The sequence below is a fragment of the Scomber japonicus genome, chromosome 6 (assembly GCF_027409825.1).
Source record: "Scomber japonicus isolate fScoJap1 chromosome 6, fScoJap1.pri, whole genome shotgun sequence".
Taxonomy (NCBI): Eukaryota; Metazoa; Chordata; class Actinopteri; order Scombriformes; family Scombridae; genus Scomber; species Scomber japonicus.
In genome coordinates, this window is record NC_070583.1 from 36,947,125 (window position 1) to 36,972,926 (window position 25,802).

The 25,802-nt window shown below is 47.4% G+C and overlaps 2 protein-coding genes across 2 annotated transcripts; one reads left to right on the top strand and one right to left on the bottom strand.

The window, feature by feature from the left end:
- Positions 1 to 970: 970 nt before the first annotated feature.
- Positions 971 to 3,815, bottom strand: wdr74 (WD repeat domain 74). The gene is made up of 2 exons (XM_053321530.1): positions 3,137 to 3,815; positions 971 to 1,691 (listed from the first exon to the last, which is right to left on the bottom strand). Exons 1-2 carry the CDS (start codon positions 3,740 to 3,742, stop codon positions 1,131 to 1,133), a joined length of 1,167 nt encoding a protein of 388 aa, XP_053177505.1. The 5' UTR covers positions 3,743 to 3,815; the 3' UTR covers positions 971 to 1,130.
- Positions 3,816 to 5,220: 1,405 nt separating this feature from the next.
- Positions 5,221 to 25,575, top strand: LOC128360922 (protein IWS1 homolog). The gene is made up of 15 exons (XM_053321478.1): positions 5,221 to 5,447; positions 6,385 to 6,455; positions 7,215 to 7,890; positions 8,398 to 8,463; positions 9,531 to 9,738; positions 11,506 to 11,563; positions 12,200 to 12,309; positions 13,172 to 13,322; positions 14,509 to 14,591; positions 15,056 to 15,185; positions 15,666 to 15,783; positions 16,355 to 16,466; positions 20,127 to 20,183; positions 20,336 to 20,447; positions 24,483 to 25,575. The coding sequence occupies exons 1-15, from the start codon at positions 5,405 to 5,407 to the stop codon at positions 24,606 to 24,608; spliced, it is 2,121 nt and encodes a 706-aa protein (XP_053177453.1). The 5' UTR covers positions 5,221 to 5,404; the 3' UTR covers positions 24,609 to 25,575.
- The last annotated feature ends 227 nt before the right edge of the window (positions 25,576 to 25,802 follow it).

Genomic DNA, 25,802 nt, shown 5'->3' on the forward strand with positions numbered 1-25,802 from the left:
AAAAGTTTATTATGATGGATTTTACTCAGTTATTAGTTAAAGTGAAGTTTAACAGCATTATCAATTTAATTTAACAGATATTCTACAAACTGATCAAACTATATAAACTAGGGCTGTCAGCGTTAACGCGTTAATCGTGATTAGATTAATGCAATCCATAACGCGTTAATTCTTTTTAATCACATTTTAATGTAGCAAGCCTTTTTGTCCCTTCTACTCCCCCGTAGACGGCTCCTCTAGCTGTAGCGCTAAGCTTTGAAGTGGCCTCCTGCAGTAAACCTACCGCGCTGATGGAAAGTAAGAGAGCTACTGGACTTTTGAACGGCTTGTTTAACTTTAAAACACTTCCAGACGCTTCAGTTGACAAGTCAAAAGTAAAATGCAACCTGTGTCAAACGGAGTTTAACTACCACCGGAGTACGTGGAGTTTGAGTTAGCACCTCCACGCTAAACACCCAGGTGCAGCCAAGCCAGCCTCAGCTCCACCAAAGGACCATTTTGGAGTGTGGGAGTCGCAGCAGAGCCGTGATTGATTCCCAGTTAAGACACTCTGGTAAGAAATGCTTTACATTATGGGCTTAAAACTGCCTTCAAATGGAAAATAACAGGATTTTAAACATGCTATTCAAAACACCATTAATCGCGATTAACTATGGGAACTCTGCGATTAATCTCGATTTAAAAAATGTATCGTATGACAGCCCTAGTTTCATTATAACAGAAAAGCTTCACATCATCACATTTGAGAAGCTGCAACCAACCTTTATTTAAAAAGACTAAAATTATTGTTCAATTATAAAAATAGTTGCAGATTAATTTTCTACATTCTCAGTTTGACATAAAACACAATCAGAGCTTCTGTCAACACATTTTTAATTTCTCCTGAACTGAAACTTTCAGATGAGATTCACCTGATTTATGTTTTTTAAAAAGAAAGAAAGAAAGTAAGAAAAGAAGAATAAATCATAAATCAGCTGCAGGCACTTTAATAAAGCTCACACACTGCTGACAAACATATAAAACACATCTGTAGACAAACACCTGAGTTCATTCTCAGCAGCTGAATGTTCAGTCTGATCAGTCTGACGGCGCTGAAACGTCCCACGCTCTGATCGCACCTCAAACGCCTCTCAGTCTTGCCCCTTTTTCCTCTTCTTCTTGCTCTTCTTCTTCTTCTTCACCTCCTCCTCTTCCTCTTCTTCTTCGTCCCCTGATGCTTTCCTCTTCTGCTTCTCCTCCGCCTCCTCCACCTGCTCCATAGCGTCCCACACCTCGTCCTCCTCCTCCTTCACCTCCTCGGACGCCGCCCCCCCCGCCGCCGCCCCCGCCCCCACCTCCTCCAGGTCCCGGCTGGAGAGCAGCAGGCAGTTGAGGCGTGACTTGAGGTAGACTTTGTGCTGCAGCTTGCGGTCGTCCAGGCTGTGGATGTGCAGGAAGCGGTCGAGGCCGCAGGAAGCCACCACGGGTTGGGAGGCGTGGCACTGCAGGGAGCGCACGCCGCCCGCCAGACCCTTCAGGATCCCACACACCAGACCTTTCCTCAGGTCCAGCATGGCCATCTGACCGTGAGTGTTGCCCACCACCACCGTGCTGCCGCCGACGGGAAGGGACAGAGCGGTGAGCGGGTACTCGCCGAATTTAGCCTCCAGGACGGGACGGCGCTGCGGAGTGGACGGGTCGTACACGTGGACCTGACAGGAAACACACGGCCGTTACAATCCTTTCATTCACAACCTAAACTACCCGTTACTACCCGTGTAGTACTAGTACCTCATACTGCAGTACTAGTACCTCATACTGCAGTACTAGTACCTCATACTGTAGTACAAGTACCTCATACTGCAGTACAAGTACCTCATACTGCAGTACTAGTACCTCATACTGCTGTACTAGTACCTCATACTGCAGTACAAGTACCTCATACTGCAGTACAAGTACTTCATACTGCAGTACAAGTACCTCATACTGCAGTACTAGTACCTCATACTGCTGTAAAAGTACCTCATACTGCAGTACAAGTACCTCATACTGCAGTACTAGTACCTCATACTGCAGTACAAGTACCTCATACTGCAGTACTAGTACCTCATACTGCTGTACTAGTACCTCATACTGCAGTACAAGTACCTCATACTGCAGTACTAGTACCTCATACTGCAGTACAAGTACCTCATACTGCAGTACTAGTACCTCATACTGCTGTACTAGTACCTCATACTGCAGTACAAGTACCTCATACTGCAGTAAAAGTACCTCATACTGCAGTAAAAGTACCTCATACTGCAGTAAAAGTACCTCATACTGCAGTACCTCAGAGTTATACTGCAGTACTAGTACCTCATACTGCAGTACCTCAGAGTTATACTGCAGTACAAGTACCTCATACTGCAGTACCTCAGAGTTATACTGCAGTACAAGTACCTCATACTGCAGTACAAGTACCTTATACTGCAGTACTAGTACCTCATACTGCAGTACAAGTACCTCATACTGCAGTACAAGTACCTCATACTGCTGTACTAGTACCTCATACTGCTGTACTAGTACCTCATACTGCAGTACCTCAGAGTTATGCTGTAGTAGTACTCTGTTCTACTACCATAGTACTGTTACACTACTATAGTACTCTGTACTACTGCAGTAGTACTACTATAGTACTCTGTTATACTACAGTAGTACTACTATATTACTCTGTTATACTACAGTAGTACTACTATAGTACTCTGTACTACTGCAGTAGTGCTACTATAATACTCTGTTATACTACAGTAGTACTACTATAGTACTCTGTTATACTACAGTAGTACTGTTATACTACAGTAGTACTACTATAGTACTCTGTTATACTACTATAGTACTCTGTTATACTACAGTAGTACTCTGTTATACTACAGTAGTACTACTATAGTACTCTGTTATACTACTATAGTACTCTGTTATACAACAGTAGTACTCTGTTATACTACAGTAGTACTCTGTTATACTACAGTAGTACTACTATAGTACTCTGTTATACTACAATAGTACTCTGTTATACTACAGTAGTACTCTGTTATACTACAGTAGTACTACTATAGTACTCTGTTATACTACTATAGTACTGTTATACTGCAGTAATACTCTGTTACTGTCTCACCTGGTGGTATCCGGTGCACGTGACCACCTTCTGGGAGTCCGGGATGAACGCCATGTCTCTGACCCACTGCGGCTGCCGTAGATCCAGCCAGTCGTCCCGCAGGTTTTTTGCGGTGAATGCGGGTTGTTCCGGTCTGTCCAGGTCCCAGATCTTCAGCCCGGTGTCCTTCCCTCCGGTGGCGACCTGGTTCCGGTGCACCGGGTTCTGCCTCATCCTGCTCACGTTCTTCCCCGCGTGCAGCTCGGTGACGGGGTCGCTGCGGTCCTCGCGCCACACCCGCAGTGTCCCGCACTCCACGCAGGTGATGAGCGCATCCCCGTTGACCGCGAGCCCGCTGAAGCAGCCCTGCTCCGGTTCCCCGCAGACCCGCGCCTCGGTGAACGAACCCTTCTCGGTGCTGAACGTGCGCACGGTTCCGTCCCGGCTCGCGACCAGCAGCTCGCTCTCCGCCGGGTCTCCCCAGCACAGCGCGCGCACCTCCTGCTCGCGGCTCAGATGTCGCGTGTTGCAGAAGTTAAAAGCGTTTTTTTGGGAGAGGCTGACCCCCTTCAGGATGCCCGTCTCTGAGCCGAGCCACACGGAGCACAGCCGGCCTCGCTCGTCCATCCTCCCCGCTGCTCGAGCACTGAAACCCGGGTTCACGTCAGGAGTTGAGCCGCTGCGACCAAACACACGTGGAGCTGTGGAGACTGTGGCGCAAGCTTACAACGTCACCGAAGACGTCACTACTGTTTACGTTTTTTTTCTTCTTCCAAACTTTATTAGTTTTTTTAAATCGCACAAAACAAAACATGAATAAAAGTTCACAGCTGATTGACAGCAGGGAAAGTAGGAAGGAAAGAAGGACAGAGGAAAGAAGGAAGGAATGAAGGAGGGAAGGAGGAAGGATGGATGGGAGGAAGAAGGAAGGAAAGGAAGGAAAGCTGGAAAAAAGGAAGGAAAGGAGGAAGGGAGGAAGAAAGAAGGAAAAGAGGAATGAAGGAAGGAAGGAAGGAAAGGAAGGAAGGACAGAGGAAAGTAGGAAGGAAGGACAGAGGAAAGTAGGAAGAAAAGAAGGACAGAGGAAGGAAGGAAGGAAGGAAAGAAGGAACAGGCAAAACAGACAGGGTTAATTTGACCCGGGAGGACGACAGGAAGGTTAAAGTGAAAGAAGAAGAAATGAATGAATCATGTTCGAAATGTTATTCTAATTTGAATATTTATATATTTATATATATATATATATATATATATATATATATATATATATATATATATATATATATATATATATATTCATATAGGCTTTACATAGTTGTTATCTTATATCTTTGATGCTGTGCTGAATGACAATAAAATAAATCTTTTGTCACCTGTTCCCTGTCATTTATTGGGGCCAAAATGCATTTAAGAGTTCCTTTGAAGTTTATAGAAGGTTAATAAAAGATTATTTTTAAAGGACAGTGATGATAAAAACATTCAAGGATTCAAACTGTAAGGACTTTACTTTCATTCAGCCACGCAGGAACATGAAAGAGCAAAATACAGCGCAGTAAGTATACATCAATATATACACATACACATTAACCTTCCTTCCTCCCTTCCTTCCTTCCTTCTTTCCTTCCTCCCTGCCTTATTTCTTCCTTCCTCTTTTCCTTTCTCCCTCCCTCGTTCCTTATTTCCTCTGTCCTTCCTTCCTTTCCTTCCTTCCATCTGTTCTTCCTCCCTCCCTCCCTCGTTCTCTCTTTCTTTCCTCCCCCCTACCTTCCTTCCTTCCTTCTTTCTTTCCTCCATCCTTCCCTTCCTTCATTCCTTCCTCCCTTCCTTTCAATGAGTGTCCTATAAAGGGTTAAAAAAAATAAAATGAAAATACAAAAAAAACAAGTAAACAGATAAACATTAATTGGAGTTGTATGAAAAATATAGTTACATAATTATTTAAAGAGCTTTAAAAAAAAACCTAAAATCATTTAAAAAAATAAGAAAATCTCTTTAAAAAAACAAAAAAAAAGGTGAACAAATGACGCAGATACATAAACTAAACCTGTGACCTTTTGCGCATGCGCATATGACAGCGGCGCCTCCATTTTGGGTCATCTCCGGGCTACAGTAGCTAGCAGTTGCTGTTAGCTTTCCCTCCAAGCAGCGCGGCGTTTACTTTGCTTCGCGTGTATTTCTCCTTGCTTTTCATATATTTACATTAAAGTTACAGCGGATAGATAGCGGATCCTTCCTTCCAGCTTCTCCTCCGTTTCTCTTCCAGGTGAGAGTGTGTTGTTCCTCTGAGAGATGGACGGAGAGGAGGAAGACTTCATGTCGGCTAGCCATTCCGGTAAACAACCGCTTTGTTTCCTAAATGTCACTTTTTACTCCGTTCAGCTGACAAATATAACTCAGAGAAGCTTCTATAAGATGTTTACTGTCTGGTGACTGAGGCTGAAGTGAAACAGAAGCGTTAATGTCAAGAATGTGTCCGATTTTAGCTTCAAACGTGTTTCTATTTGTGATATTATAAATGCGCTGTGGTTAAAGTATTACGGTAAAAATACTTTATTATAAAAGCGCTGTGGTTAAAGTATTACGGTAAAAAATATATAAGTATTATGAGTGATGTAGTATGCAGTATTACAGTAAAAGTAGTGATATATTATTATATATGACATCACTAGATTATTAATAGTGAAGCATCAGTGTTAGAGCAGCATGTTACTGTTGTAGCTGCTGGAGGTGGAGCTAGTTTATACTACTTTATATACAGTTAGCTAGTTTATACTACTTTATATACAGTTAGCTAGTTTATACTACTTTATATACAGTTAGCTAGTTTATACTACTTTATATACAGTTAGCTAGTTTATACTACTTTATATACAGTTAGCTAGTTTATACTACTTTATATACAGTTAGCTAGTTTATACTACTTTATATACAGTTAGCTAGTTTACACTACTTTATATACAGTTAGTTAGTTTATACTACTTTATATACAGTTAGCTAGTTTATACTACTTTATATACAGTTAGCTAGTTTATACTACTTTATATACAGTTAGCTAGTTTAGTCCCGACCTTTTATTTTGGCACAAACCCGTCAGGTGAGTCCAGGATGAATCAGACCAGTTCAGCTTCCTTCCTTCAGAGAGCGTAAAACAAAGCATGAAAGTAAGCAGCAGCACTTCAGACTGAAAGCGTCTCAGCTGGAGGTTTAACTGTTAATAGTTTTAACTCTACGAGCAGCTGAAGTGTGTTTCTCTCCTGTGTGTTCTGCAGATGACGGAGGCGGTACTCCGGTGATGGATGAACATCCAGCATCAGACGGGGAGGACAGACATCACTCTGAGGTCAGACTGCATGTCATTGGTTATTTATCAGTTCATCCTGTTACTGACTCTAATTATCATGTATCATCATTATTACAGTAAAATGTGTCTGAGTAATGTCACTGAGTCTGAACATGATTAACATGAAAGGAAAGATGACAGTATCACACCTGAGCGGGTGGACAGGAGCTGTGTGTGATGCGTTCATGTGCAGATCAGAATGTGGGACATTTCTAGGGTCCCTGCAGATCCTTGAAATGTCTAAAATGTGTTTAATTAAGTTTTTTATCTGGTCGGAGTTAAAGCATTAAATCTGATCTGAGTGTCATTGTATTTGTTCAGTTTGATATTTATCATTATTTCATTTTTATTTTACATTAACCAATCAACTTATTAAAGTGAGAAATAATCAGCAGTTGGACACAAATGACTTCAATATGAGCTCCATTTAACCCACTACAACAGTAAAATCCTGCTTTTACATTATTATAATATATCTCATAATATATTAAATATGAAGACAACAGTCTCATGTGTTAATACAGACCATTACTGAAGTGATATTAGTAGTAAAGGATGTAAATATTTCCTCCTCCTCTGTTTACTGAGCAGTTTTAATACAATAAAAGCGTTACACAGAATAAATACATAAAGTTAAACATTTATAACTCAGAACATAACTCAGTGTTCTTCTTTTCTTTATTGTTAAAAACGTTTTATTAAATAACTTGAAAAGCGTTTTTAAAAAGGTCTTAAAGTGTCGTCTGGTTTCCTCCACAGGACGAAGGCAGCAACGACGAGGACGCTGGCCTCACCATGGAGACGAGCGGCGCGGCCAGCGGCTCCGACAACGAGGACCGCCGAGGGGCCGACAGCGACTCGGAGGCCGAGGCCCCCGGGCGCCGCGGAGGAGACGACGACAGGAGCGACTCTGAGGCGGAAGCGCCGAGGCCCGCCGACAGCGACGACGACTCGCCCGTCAAACGCAGAGCGAGCGGCTCGGACGACGAGGAGTCGCCCGTCAAACGCGGCGCCTCGGACAACGAGGAGGGGGAGGGGTCGCCCGCCAAACGCAGGGGGAGCAGCTCGGACGTGGAGGAGAGCGAGGGCGGACCCAAACCCGCCGCAGACAGCGACTCGGACAACGAGGAAGCCAAACCTGCCGCGTCCGCCGGCCGGCGCTCCAACGACAGTGACTCTGACACTGAGACGCACGCCAGACGCAAGGCGGCTCAGATAGACTCTGATGATGAAGAGGAGGGTGAGAAACAGCAGGGGGACGAAGAGGGAGGAGGAGGAGGAGGAGGGAAGTGGAAGGCTGTGATGCACTCGGACAGCGAGGAAGAGGAGGAGGGACAGAGGACGAAGGCTGCGGCAGGAAGTGACGGAGAGCAGCAGGACGAGGAGATGAAGAAGAAAGATGCTGACGACAGCGACGATGATGAAGATAAGCCAGGTAGAGTGACCTCAGGTGACCTCAGGTGACCCCAGGTGACCTCAGGTGACCTCAGGTGACCTCAGGTGACCCCAGGTGACCCCAGACCAGCCACAGTAATCTGTGCTTTTTAAATATACACACACAAAATAAATCTTAACCCTCCCGTTGTACTCGAAGGAAGGGAAGGAGGGAGGAAGGAAGGGAGAAAGGAAGGAAGGAAGGAAGGAAGGAGGGAGGGAGGGAGGGAGGAATGGAGAAAAGAAGGAATGAAGGAAGGAAGGATGGAGGGAGTAAGGAAGAAGGGAGGGAGGGGAAGAAGGAGGGAAGGGAAGGAGGGAGGAAGGAAGGGAAGAAAGAATGAATAAATTAGTCCAATTATTATTATGAACATTTTATTTCGAGGAGAGGAGAGAGGAAAGGAGAGAGGAGAGGCGGCATGATGATTAATCTCACACTTCTCTGTGTGTGTGTGTGTGTGTGTGTGTGTGTGTGTGTGTGTGTGTGTGTGTGTGTGTGTGTGCGCAGTGAAGAGGAAGAAGGCCGTGCTCTCAGACAGTGATGATGATGATGAAGAGAAGGCGAATAAACCAGGTGAGACACTCTTTCCTTTCTCCTCTCCTCTCCTCTCTCTCTCTCCTTTCCTCTCTCCTCTCCTCCTTTCCTCTCTCCTCCTTTCCTCTCTCCTCTCCTCTCCTTTCTCTTTTCCTCTCTCCTTTCCTCTCTCTCCTTTCTCCTTTCCTCTCCTCTCCTTTCTCCTTTCCTCTCTCCTCCTTTCCTCTCTCTCTCCTTTCCTCTCTCCTCCTTTCCTCTCTCATCTCCTCCTTTCCTCTCTCCTCTCCTCCTTTCCTCTCTCCTCTCTCTCTCCTTTCCTCTCTCATCTCCTCCTTTCCTCTCTCCTCTCTTCCTGTCCTCTCTCCTATCTCCTCTCCTCTCCTCTTTCCTCCTTTCCTCTCTCCTTTCCTCTCTCGTCTCTCCTCTCCTCTCTCATCTCCTTTCCTCTCTCCTCTCCTCCTGTCCTCTCTCCTTTCATCTCTCGTCTCTCCTCTCCTCCTCTCCTCTCTCCTCCTTTCCTCTCTCCTCCCTCTCTCATTTCATCTCTCATTTCCTCTCTCCTCCTTTCCTCTCTCCTCTCTTCTCCTCTCTCTCCTCTCTTCTCCTCTCCTCTCTCCTTTCCTCCCTCCTCTCCTCCCTCCTTTCCTCTCTCCTCTCCTCCTGTCCTCTCTCCTCTCCTCCTGTCCTCTCTCCTCTCCTGTCCTCTCTCCTTTCCTCTCTCGTCTCTCCTCTCCTCCTCTCCCCTCTCCTCTCCTTTCCTCTCTCCTCTCCTCCTGTCCTCTCTCCTATCTCCTCTCCTCCTTTCCTCTCTCCTCTGCTCTTTCCTCTCTCCTCTCCTCTCTTCCCCTCTCTCTCCTCCTTTCCTTCTCTCCTCTCTCCTTTCCTCTCTCCTCTCCTCCCTCCTTTCCTCTCTCCTTTCCTCTCTCCTCCTGTCCTCTCCTCCTTTCCTCTCTCTCTCTCCTCCTTTCCTCTCTCCTGTCCTCTCCTCCTTTCCTTTCTCCTCCTCTCTCCTTTCCTCTCTCCTCTCTCCTCCTCTCACTCCTCTCCTCTTTCCTCTCTCCTTCTTTCCTCTCTCCTTTCCTAACCCCTGTGTGTGATGTGTGCAGCGAAGAGGAGCCGAGCCGTGTCAGATGATGAGAACTCGGACAGCGACGGCGGCTCGGAGGCCGGCGGACCTGATAAGAGTCTGGCAGCTAAACTGAGAGAGCTGGGCTCCGACAGCGAGAGCGAGGACGAGAGGTCAAAGGTCAACGCCGGCAACAAGGACGAGAAGGCGCTGTTCGGCAGCGACAGCGAATCAGGAGACGAGGAGGAGTGAGTGCTGCTGCTTTTATTCTCATGTTTTAACTTCATTTAATTTCTAATTATGTTTTATGTGAAGAACTTTGAATTATTTAGATCAGGGGTGTCAAACATTTGATCTCATGTGGGCCGGATCATTAAAAAGAAGGAAGGAGCGATAGAAGGAAAAAAGAAAGAAAGGGAGGAAGGACAGAAGGAAGGAAGGAAGGAAGAAAGAAAGAAAGGGAGGAAGGAAGGAAGGAAGGACAGAAGGAAGGCAGGAAGGAAGGAAAAGAAGATGGGAAGGAAAGATGGAAGGAAAGAAGGAAGGAAGAAAGAAAGAAAGGGAAGAAGGACGGAAGGAAGGAAGGAAGGATAGATGGAAGGGAGGAAGGAAGGAAAAGAAGATGGGAAGGAAAGATGGAAGGAAAGAAGGAAGAAAGAAAGGGAGGAAGGAAGGACAGATGGAAGGGAGGAAGGAAGGCAGGAAGGAAGGAAAAGAAGATGGGAAGGAAAGATGGAAGGAAAGAAGGAAGGAAGAAAGAAAGAAAGGGAAGAAGGACGGAAGGAAGGAAGGAAGGATAGATGGAAGGGAGGAAGGAAGGAAAAGAAGATGGGAAGGAAAGATGGAAGGATGAAAGAAAGAAAGAAAGGGAGGAAGGACAGAAGGAAGGAAGGAAGGAAGGACAGATGGAAGGCAGAAAGGAAGGAAAAGAAGATGGGAAGGAAGAAAGAAAGGAAGGAAGGACAGATGGAACGGAGGAAGGAAGGAAAAGAAGATGGAAGGAAGGAAAACAGACAGGAAGGAAAGTGGGCCGGATTGGATACCTCGGCGGGCCGGTTCTAGCCCACGAGCCGCATGTTTGACACCCCTGGTTTAGATGTTTAAATGTGATAAGGGTGGGTAAGATGATGAATCCATAAATCAGTTAAACTAGTTTATAAAGCAGCATCAGGTTTGTTAAAATGTACATTTAGTATTTTTGTTGGTTTTATATCATTTAAATGACATTTGCACCATTTTATACCAAAAGTACGACTGAATGCTCCTGAAAATGTCAAATGGTGTAACCACTAAAAGAATGATAGATATAAAAATGTTTTATCCACTTAGAAAGATAAAGGGAGGAGGGAAGGGAGGGAGGGAGGGAATGAAGGAAGGAAGCAAGCAAGGAAGGAAGGAGGGAAGGAAAGAAAGAAAGCAAACCTTCCTTCCTTCCAAAGTTTTTATGGTTACACCACTTAGACATTTTTACCATAATCCTCTAATATATTCTCCTTCCTTCCTTCCTCCGTTCCTTCCTTCCTTTATTCCTTCCTCCGTTCCTTCCTTCCTTTCTTCCTTCCTTCCTCTCTCCCTCCCTCCCTCCCTCCCTTCCTTCCTTCCTTCCAAAGTTTTTATGGTTACACCACTTAGACATTTTTGCCATTATCCTCTAATATATTCTCCTTCCTTCCTTCCTTTATTCCTTCCTACCTCCCTCCCTTCCTTCTTTCCTTCCTTCCTACCTCCCTCCCTCCCTTCCTCCCTTCCCTCCTACCTCCCTCCCTTCCTTCCTTCCAAAGTTTTTATGGTTACACCACTTAGACATTTTTACCATAATCCTCTAATATATTCTCTCTAAATGGATTAAAAGCAGAAATTTGATGCTGGGTCCACAAAAAAAGAATGTGTGAAGTTATTCATACGTTTATTTTCACTTTTTAACCCTTTAAATTTACCAATAACTAACCTCCTACTAACTCCTCACACACCAGCTGGGTCCAGAGTAGTTTTGACCTTTTTTTCGTCTCCTGCAGGAAAATGATTGCAGACATTTTCGGAGAGTCAGGAGACGAAGAAGGAGAAGAATTCACGGTGAGAACGACTGAAGCTTTCTGTCTGTGAGACAATTCTCTCCTCCTCAGAGCTGATGAAGGTTTCTCCTCCTCTTTGATCCTCCTCTCTCCTCCTCTCTCCTCATCCTCTCTCCTCCTCTCTGCTCCTCTCCTCCTTCCTCTCTCTTCCTCTCCTCCGCCTCCTCCTCCGCTCATCTCCTCCTCTCCTCATCCTCTCCTCCTCCTCTCTGCTCCTCTCCTCCTTCCTCTCTCTTCCTCTCCTCCTCCTCTCTCTCCTCCTCTCCTCATCCTCTCTCCTCCTCTCTGCTCCTCTCCTCCTTCCTCTCTCTTCCTCTCCTCCTCTCCTCTCTCCTCCTCTCCTCATCCTCTCTCCTCCTCCTCTCTGCTCCTCTCCTCCTTCCTCCTCTCTCCTCCTCCTCCTCCTCCTCTCCTCTCCACCTCCTCCTCCTCCTTCTCCTCTCTGCTCCTCTCTGATCCTCTCTCCTCCTCTCTGCTCCTCTCCTCCTTCCTCTCTCTTCCGCTCCTCTCCTCCGCTCATCTCCTCCTCCGCTCATCTCCTCCTCTCTGCTCCTCCTCCTCTCCTCTCCACCTCCTTCTCCTCTCTCCTCCTCTCTGATCCTCCTCTGACCCTCCTCTCTGCTCCTCCTGTCTGCAGGGTTTCAACCAGGAGGACCTGGAGGGAGACAAGAAGGAGGCGCAGCAGAAGCAGCAGCAGCTCCAGGAGGACTCTGACTCTGATGAAGGAGTCGACCGCAGCGGACAAGAGTAAGAAAACATATCAGAGGAGTCACATTTTGGTTCATGTCTGTCACACATGAGTTTTAAAGTATTTTATTAGTCTTTAAAATCCCAAAATATCAAATTAGACCCTCGACCCTAGACCCTCCTTTATAAACTATTCAGTGTCTTCACAAAAAATGATGTAGCAGTGAAGACTCGCCCTAAAAGTCCAGGATCGGTCGGACTGCAGTACAACTCTAATCTTGTGTGTATTTCTGTGTGTGTGTGTTTGTGTGTGTCTCTGTGTGTGTGTATCTGTGTGTGTGTGTATTTCTGTGTGTGTGTGTGTGTGTGTGTGTGTGTGTGTGTGTGTCTCTGTGTGTGTGTGTGTGTCTCTCTGCGTGTGTGTATCTGTGTGTGTGTGTGTCTCTCTGTGTGTGTGTGTGTATCTCTGTGTGTGTGTGTGTGTGTGTGTGTGTGTGTGTGTGTGTGTGTGTGTGTGTGTGTGTGTGTGTGTGTGTGTGTGTGTGTGTGTGTGTGTGTGTGTGTGTGTGTGTGTCTCTCTCTGTGTGTGTGTGTCTCTCTCTGTGTGTGTGTGTCTCTCTCTGTGTGTGTGTGTCTCTCTCTGTGTGTGTGTGTGTGTCTCTGTGTGTGTGTGTGTGTGTATCTGTGTCTCTGCGTGTGTGTATCTGTGTCTCTGCGTGTGTGTATCTGTGTCTCTGCGTGTGTGTATCTGTGTCTCTGCGTGTGTGTATCTGTGTCTCTGCGTGTGTGTATCTGTGTGTGTGTGTGTCTCTCTCTGTGTGTGTGTGTGTGTCTCTGTGTGTGTGTGTGTGTGTGTCTGTCTCTGTGTGTGTGTGTCTGTCTCTGTGTGTGTGTGTCTGTCTCTGTGTGTGTGTGTCTTCAGCACCAGCTTCATGTCAGACTTTGACATCATGCTGGCTAAGAAGAAGGCGATGAACAGTAAGAAGAGGCGGCATCGCGACGGTGGGACGTTCATCAGCGACGCCGACGACGTCGTCAGCGCCATGATCACCAAGATGACCGAGGCTGCAGAGGTCCGACTCTCCCATCCTCCCACCCTCTGACCCTCCCACTCTCCCACCCTCTGACCCTCCCACCCTCCAACTCTCTGACCCTCCGACTCTCCCACTCTCCGACCCTCCGACCTTCCGACCCTCTGAGTCTCCCACTCTCCGACTCTCCGACTCTCCAACTCTCCCACTCTCCGGCTCTCCCACCCTCCGGCTCTCCCACCCTCCGGCTCTCCGACTCTCCGACCTTCCGACCCTCTGAGTCTCCCACTCTCCGACTCTCTGACCCTCCCACTCTCCCACTCTCCCACTCTCCCACCCTCCGACTCTCCCACTCTCCCACTCTCCCACTCTCCCACTCTCCGGCTCTCCCACCCTCCGGCTCTCCGACTCTCTGACTCTCTGACCCTCCCACTCTCCCACTCTCCCACCCTCCCACTCTCCCACTCTCCCACTCTCCCACTCTCCCACTCTCCGACCCTCCCACCCTCCGGCTCTCCGACTCTCTGACTCTCCCACTCTCCCACTCTCCCGCCCTCCGACTCTCCCACCCTCCGACCCTCCCACTCTCCGACTCTCCCACCCTCCGACCCTCCCACTCTCCGACTCTCCCACTCTCCGACCCTCCGACTCTCCCTCTCTCCGACTCTCCCACTCTCCCACTCTCCCACTCTCCCGCCCTCCGACTCTCCCACCCTCCGACCCTCCCACTCTCCGACTCTCCGACTCTCCCACCCTCTGACCCTCCCACCCTACGACTCTCCCACCCTACTACTCTCCAACCCTCCCACCCTCCAACCCTCCCACCCTCTGACCCTCCCATCCTCTGACCCTCCCACCCTACGACTCTCCCACTCTCCCACCCTCTGACCCTCCCTCCCTACGACTCTCCAACCCTCCCACTCTCTGACTCTCCCACCCTCCCACCCTATGACTCTCCCACTCTCTGACTCTCCCACTCTCCCACCCTCCGACTCTCCGACCCTCTGACCCTCCCACCCTACGACTCTCCAACCCTCCCACTCTCTGACCCTCCCACCCTCCGACTCTCCGACCCTCCGACTCTCCCACTCTCCGACCCTCAAACTCTCCGACTCTCCCACCCTCCGACTCTCCGACCCCCCCACCCTCCCTCCGACCCCCCACATATAACATATTTAATCTCTTTATAATATAACCCCTAACCCGAACCCTACCCCTCTCTCCACAGGAGGACCGGACTCTGAACAGTCAGAAGAAGCCGGCGCTGAAGAAGCTTTCTCTGCTGGGTCAGGTCGTCATGCACCTGAAGAAGTAAGACTCTCTCTCCTCTCCTCCTTTCCTCTCTCCTTTCCTTTCTCCTCCTCTCTCCTTTCCTCTCTCCTTTTCTCTCTCCCCTCTCTCCTTTCCTCTCTCTTTCCTCTCTCCTGTCCTCTCTCCTCTCCTCTTTCCTCTCCTCCTTTCCTCTCTCCTCCTTTCCCCTTTCCTCTCTCCCCTCCTCTCTCCTTTCCTCTCTCCCCTCCTCTCTCCTTTCCTCTCTCCCCTCCTCCTTTCCTCTCTCCTCCTTTCCTCTCTCCTCTCTCCTTTCCTCTCTCCTTTCCTCTCTGACTCTACGATTAAACACTCTTAACCTGAATGAAATCTGCCGTATAATTAAAGTTTAATTGATGTATTTTACTCACACTCCCTTTAATCATCATTAACATCAGTAACTGGACTGATCAGAAGCAGCTCCACCAGATTATAATAAAGTCATATTTCTCTCTTTTCTCTCTCAGGCAGGACTTAAAGGAGACGTTTATCGACAGCGGCGTGATGTCGGCCATCAAAGAGTGGATCAGCCCTCTTCCTGATAAATCTCTGCCTGCTCTGAGAATCAGAGAGGAGCTTCTCAGGATCCTCCAGGAGGTGAGCTCTCGGTCACATGATCAGTCTCGACTCTCCGACCCTCCCACCCTCCGACTCTCCGACCCTCCGACTCTCCCACCCTCCGACCCTCCCACCCTCCGACTCTCCGACTCTCCCACCCTCCGACTCTCCCACCCTCCGACTCTCCGACCCTCCGACTCTCCGACCCTCCGACTCTCCGACCCTCCGACTCTCCCACTCTCTGACTCTCCCACTCTCCCACTCTCCGACTCATCGACCCTCCGACCCTCTGACTCTCCCACCCTCCGACCCTCCGACTCTCCCACTCTCCGACTCTCCCACCCTCCCACCCTCCCACTCTCTGACCCTCCGACTCTCCCACCCTCCCACTTTAAATGATAACAAACAGTCACATGATCAGTCTCGCCTTTTTAAATAATAACAAACACAGAGTCCCGCTGGTGTCTGACTCCGACTCCGTCTGACTCTGGTGTGTTTTCCCTGCTTCCTCCGCTGCAGCTGCCCAGCGTGAGTCAGGAGACGCTGAAGCACAGCGGGATCGGACGAGCCGTCATGTTCCTGTACAAACATCCCAAAGAGTCCCGATCCAACAAAGACCTCGCCCTCAAACTCATCAGTAAGGAACTCGGCTCACCCCGTCTCTCTTTTGACTGTTCCTTCTTCCCTCCCTTCCTTCCTTCCTTCCTCATTCATTCCTTCCTTCCTCTTCGACTTCCTTCCTTCCTCCTGTCCTTCCTTCCTTCCTTCCTTCCTTCCTTCCTTCCTTCCTTCCTTCCTTCCTTCCTCTTTCTTTAATTTCGTTCATCCTCTCCTTCCATACTTCTTTCCTCCCTCCCTTCCTTCCTCTTTTCCTCCCTCTTTACTCCTTTTCTCCTTCCCTTCCTTCCTTCCTTCCTCCTGTCCTTTCTTCCTCTTTTCCTCGCTCCGTCCTTCCTTCTTTCCTTCCTCTTCAACTTCCTTCCTTCCTCATTCCTCATCCCTTCCTTCCTCTTTTCCTCCCTCTTTACTCCTTTTACTCCTTTCCTTCCTTCCTTCCTCATTCCTTCCTTCTTCTTTTCCTCCTTCCTTCCTTCCTTCCTTCCTCATTCCTTCCTTCGTCCCTCCCACAAAAATAAGTTTGCGGTGTTTCATGATGTAACTCGGTGAACCTGCAGTGACTGACGGTTGGTTTGTGTCTCCTCCTCCAGACGAGTGGTCGCGGCCGATCTTCGGTTTGACGTCCAACTACAAAGGAATGACGAGAGAAGAGAGACAGCAGAGAGATCTGGACCAGCAGATGCCTCAGAGACGGAGACTCAGGTACGAAAACAACTTTACCCTCTTCTTACACCGACTTTATTTACAGCGTACGTCCATTATATCTAAAATACGATTAATATATACAACGTACGTCCATCGTATGTCCATCGTATCTAACGTACATCCATCATATCTAACGTACATCCATCGTACATCCATCGTACATCCATCGTATCCAACGTCTATCCATTGTATCTAACGTACATCCATCGTACGTCCATCGTATTTAACGTACATCTATCATATCTAACGTACGTCTATCGTATCTAACGTACGTCCATCGTATGTCCATCGTATCTAACGTACATCCATCGTACATCCATCGTATCCAACGTCTATCCATCGTATCTAACGTACGTCCATCGTATCCAATGTACGTCCATCATACGTCCATCATACGTCCATCATATCTAACGTACGTCCATCGTACGTCTATCGTATCTAACGTACGTCCGTCGTATCCAACGTACGTCCATCGTATCTAACGTACATCCATCGTATCTAACGTATGTCCATCGTATCTAACGTACATCCATCGTATCCAACGTACATCTATCGTATCCAACGTACGTCCATCGTACATCCATCGTATCCAACGTACATCTATCGTATCCAACGTACATCTATCGTATCCAACGTACGTCCATCGTATCCAACGTAAATCCAACGTATCTAACGTACGTTCATTGTATCTAACGTACAGCCGTTGTATCTAACGTACGTCCATTGTATCTAATGTACGTCCATCGTATCTAACGTATGTCCATCGTATCTAACGTACATCCATCGTATCCAACGTACATCTATCGTATCCAACGTACATCTATCGTATCCAACGTACGTCCATCGTATCCAACGTAAATCCAACGTATCTAACGTACGTTCATTGTATCTAATGTACGTCCATCGTATCCAACGTACATCCATCGTATCCAACGTACATCTATCGTATCCAACGTACGTCCATCGTACATCCATCGTATCCAACGTACATCTATCGTATCCAACGTACATCTATCGTATCTAACGTACATCCATCGTATCTAACGTACATCCATCGTATCTAACGTACATCCATCGTATGTAACGTAATAATAAGTTCGGCTCTGAGCAGTTGAAGCAACCAGGAACTAGCGCTGAGATCTCAGCTGAGCTGCAGATGAACTGATTTATTTCTAATGATTACGATGAAATCAGCAGTTTGATGCTTGACGGTGATTCCTGCTCATTTAATGGCTCCACAGCAACACTGACTTCCAGACTCTGGAGGTTTGTTCATGTTATTTCCTCAGAACCACAAACAGAACCAGAACCAGTGTGTGTTCAGGCTGAAACACTCATCACTTCACTTCTTAATACGTTTCTTTTCTTTTCAAATGTTGGGTTAGTAAACTGGATTAGTTAGTCCACATCTCCCAGCGCTGCCTGCTGCTCTCATCTCCATAATCTGTCTTTCCTTTTTTATTATTATAGACGTATTCTCTTCTTCACTGCTCTCATTAGACGTATTCTCTTCTTCACTGCTCTCATTAGACGTATTCTCTTCTTCACTGCTCTCATTAGACGTATTCTCTTCTTCACTGCTCTCATTAGACGTATTCTCTTCTTCACTGCTCTCATCCTCTCCTCCTCTTCATCAGATGTTGTGTTCTTCCTCTCAGCCTCTCCTCTCCTCTCCTTCCTTCCTTCCTTCCTTCCTTCCTTCCTTCCTTCCTTCCTTCCTCTTAATGTTCTGTTTTTAGCATCTTTTCCTAGTTTTCTCCTTTCATTCCTTCTCATCTGTCCATTTCACCTCCTCCTCCTCCTCCTCCTCCCAGTCAGCCTCAGAAGGTGGAGAGAGCGGAGGAACCCGACGTCTTCTCTCCACCAATCAGGTTCAGTCATATAACTGCATGGTTGCACTGACTGGAAGTTTGATTGGCAGTGGATGAATATTTATTTAGTTCAGAGTTTATAAAGGAGGACAGAGTCGACGTTTTCCATCCAGTGTTTCATCTGGAAGGTTTAACAGAGGAACTGAGTGGATTTCCCTTCCTGATAAAACATTTCTACTGGTTTAAATCCTGCTTTTTATACATGTTTGTCATCTTGGATCAGCAGAGAAGTGTGAAACTAATCACAGAATGAGGATCACGCTGCCTGTGTGCATTGGTGTGTGTGTTAGTGTGTGTGTTAGTGTGTGTTAATGTGTGTCCACCTCATAATCTCCACAGGGCAACTTTACTCTATTAAACATCAGTAATCAGATAAATCACTTTCCTTCACTGTGTTTCCATCACATCTGGAGAATCAGGAACATCAGAAAACTACTGAGTGTGTCCAAGAAACTTTGATTTTAACATCAGTAAACAGGAAATATGTCCGATCTTCATCCTAACATTGATACAAGTGGAACAAACCTGCTTATTGAAGCTCTGTGTATGTTTTTTGTTTGAGCTGTCAGCTTCAGTCAGAGGATTAAACTCTGGGGGGAAACTATAGACTGTAACACACAGGGGAAACTATAGACTGTAACACACAGTTAAAGTTCAGGGGAAACTTTAGACTGTAACACACAGGTAAAGTTCCTACAGGGGAAACTATAGACTGTAACACACAGGTAAAGTTCAGGGGACACTATAGACTGTAACACACAGGTAAAGTTCCTACAGGGGAAACTATAGACTGTAACACACAGGTAAAGTTCCTACAGGGGGAAACTTTAGACTGTAACACACAGGTAAAGTTCCTACAGGGGGAAACTTTAGACTGTAACACACAGGTAAAGTTCCTACAGGGGGAAACTTTAGACTGTAACACACAGGTAAAGTTCCTACAGGGGGAAACTATAGACTGTAACACACAGGTGAAGTTCAGGGGAAACTATAGCCTGTAACACACAGGAAAAGTTCCTACAGGGGAAACTATAGACTGTAACACACAGGTAAAGTTCCTACAGGGGAAACTATAGACTGTAACACACAGGTAAAGTTCCTACAGGGGAAACTATAGACTGTAACACACAGGTAAAGTTCCTACAGGGGAAACTATAGACTGTAACACACAGGTGAAGTTCAGGGGAAACTATAGCCTGTAACACACAGGAAAAGTTCCTACAGGGGAAACTATAGACTGTAACACACAGGTAAAGTTCCTACAGGGGAAACTATAGACTGTAACACACAGGTAGAGTTCCTACAGGGGAAACTATAGACTGTAACACACAGGTAAAGTTCCTACAGGGGAAACTATAGACTGTAACACACAGGTGAAGTTCAGGGGAAACTATAGCCTGTAACACACAGGAAAAGTTCCTACAGGGGAAACTATAGACTGTAACACACAGTTAAAGTTCCTACAGGGGAAACTATAGACTGTAACACACAGGTAAAGTTCCTACAGGGGAAACTATAGACTGTAACACACAGGTAAAGTTCCTACAGGGGAAACTATAGACTGTAACACACAGGTAAAGTTCCTACAGGGGAAACTATAGACTGTAACACAGGCTGACTAACTGCTGTGAGGTGGAGAATGATGATAACAGCATGAAGGTCAGAATTTAAACTGCTTCCTTCTGATATAATCTCTCTCTCTCTCTCTCTCTCTCTCTCTCTCTCTCTCTCTCTCTCTCTCTCTCTCTCTCTCTCTCCCTCTCCCTCTCCCTCTCTCTCCCTCTAGTTCGGGGGGTCAGACGCCTCGCAGAGATCTGGAGAAACAGCTGACTGGAGAAGAAAAGTAAGAAGATGATCTCACTCTTTATTTTTACCTAAACACTGATTTAATGTGCTTTTAATACCAATAGTAGCTACTACATCTCAGTAAATCTGTATTTTATCATCTTCAGACTCTAAACTCTAACCTCTCTCTGCGTGTGTTTCTCTCCTCAGAGCTCTGCGGCCCGGTGATCCCGGTTTCTGCGCCCGAGCTCGAGTGCCGATGCCTTCAAACAAAGACTACGTGGTTCGACCCAAGTGGAACGTAGAGATGGAGTCCAACAGGGTGAGTACCGGCGAGAGACAGGAAGTAACCTTTAAAAAGAGTCAACAGGTTCCTATATTTCACAATAAAACACACAAACAGGTTTTAATGGGAAGGCTTTTATTGTGAAAGGTCATCCAGTTTATCTTCATTTCAGTAAAATATCAACATTTAAAGAGACAGACACGAGTTTTAACTTTTTATGGATCACAAATATTCATACGTGCATTTTGACAGTTATTATTAATTACTGTAATTTTAATAGTTTATAATATTCAGGCAGATTTAAATAAAGCAGTGAAAATATTATGAGTAGGGCTGTCAAACGATTAATTTTTTTAATCGAGATTAATCGCAGAATTTCCATAGTTAATCACGTTTAATGGCGTTTTGAATAGCATGTTTAAAATCCTGTTATTTTCCATTTGAAGGCAGTTTTAAGCCCATAATGTAAAGCATTTCTTACCAGAGTGTCTTAACTGGGAATCAATCACGGCTCTGCTGCGACTCCCACACTCCAAAATGGTCCTTTGGTGGAGCTGAGGCTGGCTTGGCTGCACCTGGGTGTTTAGCGTCCGTTTGACACAGGTTGCATTTTACTTTTGACTTGTCAACTGAAGCGTCTGGAAGTGTTTTAAAGTTAAACAAGCCGTTCAAAAGTCCAGTAGCTCTCTTACTTTCCATCAGCTCGGTAGGTTTACTGCAGGAGGCCACTTCAAAGCATAGCGCTACAGCTAGAGGAGCCGTCTACGGGGGAGTAGAAGGGACAAAAAGGCTTGCAACATTAAAATGAGATTAAAAAACATTAACGCGTTATGGATTGCATTAATCTAATCGTGATTAACACGTTAACGCTGACAGCCCTAATATAAATAGTTTGATCAGTTTGTAGAATATCTGTTAAATTAAATTAATAATGCTGTTAAACTTCACTTTAACTAATAACAGTGTAAAATCCATCATAATAAACTTTTTTCTTTTCATTTTTGTTTGTAAAGTAGTTTAATTGAAATTTTTTTATTTCTTTATTAGGGGGGAAAAAACCCTTTTACATAATCCATGTTATTATTGAGGGACAATAAAATAGAATAATTTTTTTTTTTTTTTAAACTATACGAGATAATTGATCAGAAAGGAAAGACAGCTGTGGTTGGTCCTCTGCAGAGCGGCTGTAAGAAAGGCCTGAGCATGCTGGAGAAGCACAAGCGTCGCTTTGCAGAGCAGAGGAAGATCAACCGGCCGCAGGGAGCCGTGAAGATCAGCATAGAGGGCAACAGAATGCCCCTGTAGCTGCTGACACCGGCCTGTGGGGGGCAGTAAGTGCTTCCTGCATGGTGTGGGGGGCATTAAGAGCCTCCTGCATGGTGTGGGGGGCATTAGGAGCCTCCTGCATGGTGTGGGGGGCATTAGGAGCCTCCTGCATGGTGTACAGGGCAGTAAGAGCTTTCTGCATGGTGTGGGGGGCAGTAAGAGCTTCCTGCATGGTGTGGGGGGTATTAAGAGCTTCCTGCATGGTGTAGGGGGCATTAGGAGCCTCCTGCATGGTGTGGGGGGCAGTAAGAGCCTCTTGCATGGTGTGGGGGGCAGTAAGAGCCTCCTGCATGGTGTGGGGGGCAGTAAGAGCTTCCTGCATGGTGTGGGGGGCATTAAGAGCTTCCTGCATAATGTGGGAGGCAGTAAGAGCTTCCTGCATGGTGTGGGGGGCAGTAAGAGCCTCCTGCATGGTGTGGGGGGGCAGTTAGAGCCTCCTGCATGGTGTGGGGGGCAGTAAGAGCTTCCTGCATGGTGTGGGGGGCAGTAAGAGCTTCCTGCATGGTGTGGGGGGCATTAAGAGCTTCCTGCATAATGTGGGAGGCAGTAAGAGCCTCCTGCATGGTGTGGGGGGGCAGTTAGAGCCTCCTGCATGGTGTGGGGGGCAGTAAGAGCTTCCTGCATGGTGTGGGGGGCAGTAAGAGCTTCCTGCATGGTGTGGGGGGCATTAAGAGCTTCCTGCATAATGTGGGAGGCAGTAAGAGCTTCCTGCATGGTGTGGGGGGGCAGTAAGAGCTTCCTGCATGGTGTGGGGGGCAGTAAGAGCTTCCTGCATGGTGTGGGGGGCATTAAGAGCTTCCTGCATAATGTGGGGGGCAGTAAGAGCCTCCTGCATGGTGTGGGGGGGCAGTTAGAGCCTCCTGCATGGTGTGGGGGGCAGTAAGAGCTTCCTGCATGGTGTGGGGGGCATTAAGAGCTTCCTGCATGGTGTGGGGGGCAGTTAGAGCCTCCTGCGTGGTGTGGGGGGCAGTTAGAGCCTCCTGCGTGGCGTGGGAGGCAGTTAGAACCTCCTGCATGGTGTGGGGGGCAGTAAGAGCCTCCTGCATGGTGTGGGGGGCAGTATGGTGTTGTAATTTTACTGTTTTTAAGCAAGTTGAATTATTTGGTACAAAGTTTTTATGGTTTCACCACTTAGACATCCGGGGTCGGGTCGCGGGGGCAGCAGCCTAAGCAGGAAGCCCAGACTTCCCTCTCCCCAGCCACTTCGTCCAGCTCTTCCCGGGGGATCCTGAGGCGTTCCCAGGCCAGCCGAGAGACATAGTCTCTCCAGCGTGTCCTGGGTCTTCCTCGGGGTCTCCTACCGGTGGGACGGGCCCTGAACACCTCACCAGGGAGGCGTCCGGGAGGCATCCTGACTAGATGCCCAAACCACCTCATCTGGTTCCTCTCAACGTGGCGGAGCAGCGGGTCTACTCCGAGCTCCCTCCGGATAACTGAGCTTCTCACCCTATCTCTAAGGGAGAGCCCAGCCAGCCTACGGAGGAAGCTCATTTTGGCCGCTTGTACCCGCGATCTTGTTCTTTGGGTCACGACCCAAAGCTCATGACCATAGGTGAGGGTAGGAACCAAGATCGACTGGCTCAGCTCTCTCGTCACCACGATGGATCTGTGCAGAGCCCGCATTACTGCATACCCCATACTCCCGGAGAACCCCCCACAGGACTCCCCGAGTGACACGGACGAATGCCTGCTCCAAATCCACAAAACACATGTGGACTGGTTGGGCAAACTCCCATGCACCCTCAAGGATCCTGCAGAGGGTGTAGAGCTGGTCCACAGTTCCACGGCCTGGACGAAAACCACACTGCTCCTCCTGAATCCGAGGTTCGACTATCCGACGGACCCTCCTCTCCAGCACCACCCTGCCACCGAGGAGCTTTTTGACCACCTCACCGAACTCCTCCCATGTCTGGGTTTTTGCCTCAGGGACCGCCGCAGCTGCACTTCGCTTGGCCTGCCGGTACCTGTCTGCTGCCTCTGGAGTCCTACAGGCCAAAAAGGCCCTTTAGGACTCCTTCTTCATGACAGGCATCGACCACCTTGCGGCCGCAGCTCCGGTCGACCCCCTCCCCCGGTACGTGGTCAAAGCTCTCCCGGAGGTGGAATTGAAACTCTCTCTGACAGGAGACTCTGCCAGACGCTCCCAGCAGACCCTCACAATTTTTTTGTGTCTGACTGGCATCCTCCCCCACTGTCGGAGCACCAACTCAGGCTCCTTTCCAACCACAGAGGTGAAGTTCCACGTCCCTAGAGCTAGCTTCCGCAGCCGAGGGTCGGACCGCCAAGGTCCCCGCCTTCGGCTGCCACCCAGCTCACAGCGCAACCGACCCCTTTGGCCCCATGTCCCCTCTTCGGGCTGTGCCCGGCCGGGCCCCATGGGGGAAGGCCCGGCCACCAGGCGCTCGCCACTGAGCCCCACCCCCAGGCCTGGCTTTGGGGGGCCCGTTGACCCACGTCCGGGCGAGGGGCACGGAAAAACCATTTATTTTAGTCATCATAAGGGTCTTGTGAGCTACCCTTTGTCTGGCCCCTCCCCCCGGACCTGTTTGCCATGGGAGACCCTACCAGGGGCATAAAGCCCCCCAACAACTGATCTCCTGGGGTCATTGGCCACTTAGATATTTTTACCATAATCCTCTAATATATTCTCTCTAAATGGATTAAAAGCAGAAATTTGATGCTGATGAAGTTATTCATACGTTTATTTTCACATTTTAACTCTTTAAACTTTTGTTTTCGTTTCAGGGTCCCATGAAGAAAGGAATGTCCCGCGTTGACAAACAGATGCGTAGATTCGCAGACATCCGCCGCCTGACGAAGACGGGTCACGCTGTCAAAATCAGTGTGGAGGGAAACCGGATGCCGCTCTGATTTTAAAACAACCTCCTCCATCATAGGATTTATTCACTTTTTCCTTTTTTTTTCTTTTTCTTTTTCTTCTTTTTAATGTTTTTGGTCCTCTGGAAGTCACGCAGCGTTTTGACTCTAACGTCAGAACCATGTGATTTAAATTAAGAGGAAAAGTCGTCTGATCTGAAACACAAAAAAAAAAACTTAAAACTCAGCTTCAGGATCCAAAACTAAGCTTAAAAGTCCGCTGCGTTAAATTCATCTCCAAACTTTTTAAAAGCTTTCAACCCTTTAAAAAAGAAACTCAAACATTACGTCATTAATCTCCTACAGAGACGAGACTCTTCAAATCTTTATCGATCATGTTTAAAAAAGATAAAAATGTGACTCTTCATGTGGTTTTTATGGCACAGTTTGACTTCAGCGGAGCTCAACACGTGTTTCTAAATGTCCTGAAAGTCTTTAACGAGTCTCATAAAGCGTTTCCATGGAGATTAATTGACTTAACGAGTTTTGCTTGTAGAGATGGATTCAACGCAGCTGATCTGAGGTCGTTCTGTTTTTCACTAGTTAAGAACAAAACCTTCCCCTCTGCCCCCCCAACCCCCCTCTGCCCCCCCCCCACTCTGTGTCTGAATGTGAAGGTGTTTGTATTTTTGCTAATAGGCCTCAGACCTCCTCTTCCTCTTCCTCTTCCTCTTCCTCTCTGCTCCCGTAGAGGCTGCACAGGAACAAGATTGTTAAACTGTCTGCAGAGTCGAGTTCACACAGACGACGCAGTGACTCTGCTCCCATCTGACCGTGTGTGTGTGTGTGTGTGTGTGTGTGTGTGTGTGTGTGTGTGTGTGTGTCATGTGATGATGGTGATGATGATGATGATGATGATGATGATGTCAGATCTGGTTCAGGGTCAGTCTGTGGTGGACCGGCTCGTCTTGTCTGCACTGTTCTGGATCAGATGAAACTTTTCTTAATAAAGACTCAAAGACACAAACGTCTCGTCTCGTCTCATTTTAAGTCTTTTTTTTTTTTTTTTAGGATATTTAGTCTCAAGCCCAATTTCCACTGAGTCCGGCAGCGGCGCGTTACAGCTGCGCCGCGGTCACCGGAGCTGATCGGTAACACTATAATCAATGAGAGTATCTCCACCGGGAACGTTTCAGCAGCGTGTCAGCAACGTCTCAGCAGCGGCTCCCGCGCCGCAGCGCTATCAAT

Bases quoted from the DNA above. Each gene is read 5' to 3' on its own strand.
- wdr74 (XM_053321530.1), bottom strand. From the start codon at position 3,742: ATGGACGAGCGAGGCCGGCTGTGCTCCGTGTGGCTCGGCTCAGAGACG. The intron at 1,692-3,136 runs GTGAGACAGTAA...GTTTCCTGTCAG, and splicing joins CGTGCACCGGATACCACCAG to GTCCACGTGTACGACCCGTC.
- LOC128360922 (XM_053321478.1), top strand. From the start codon at position 5,405: ATGGACGGAGAGGAGGAAGACTTCATGTCGGCTAGCCATTCCG. The intron at 5,448-6,384 runs GTAAACAACCGC...TGTGTTCTGCAG, and splicing joins CATGTCGGCTAGCCATTCCG to ATGACGGAGGCGGTACTCCG. The intron at 20,448-24,482 runs GTGAGTACCGGC...TTTTCGTTTCAG, and splicing joins TAGAGATGGAGTCCAACAGG to GGTCCCATGAAGAAAGGAAT.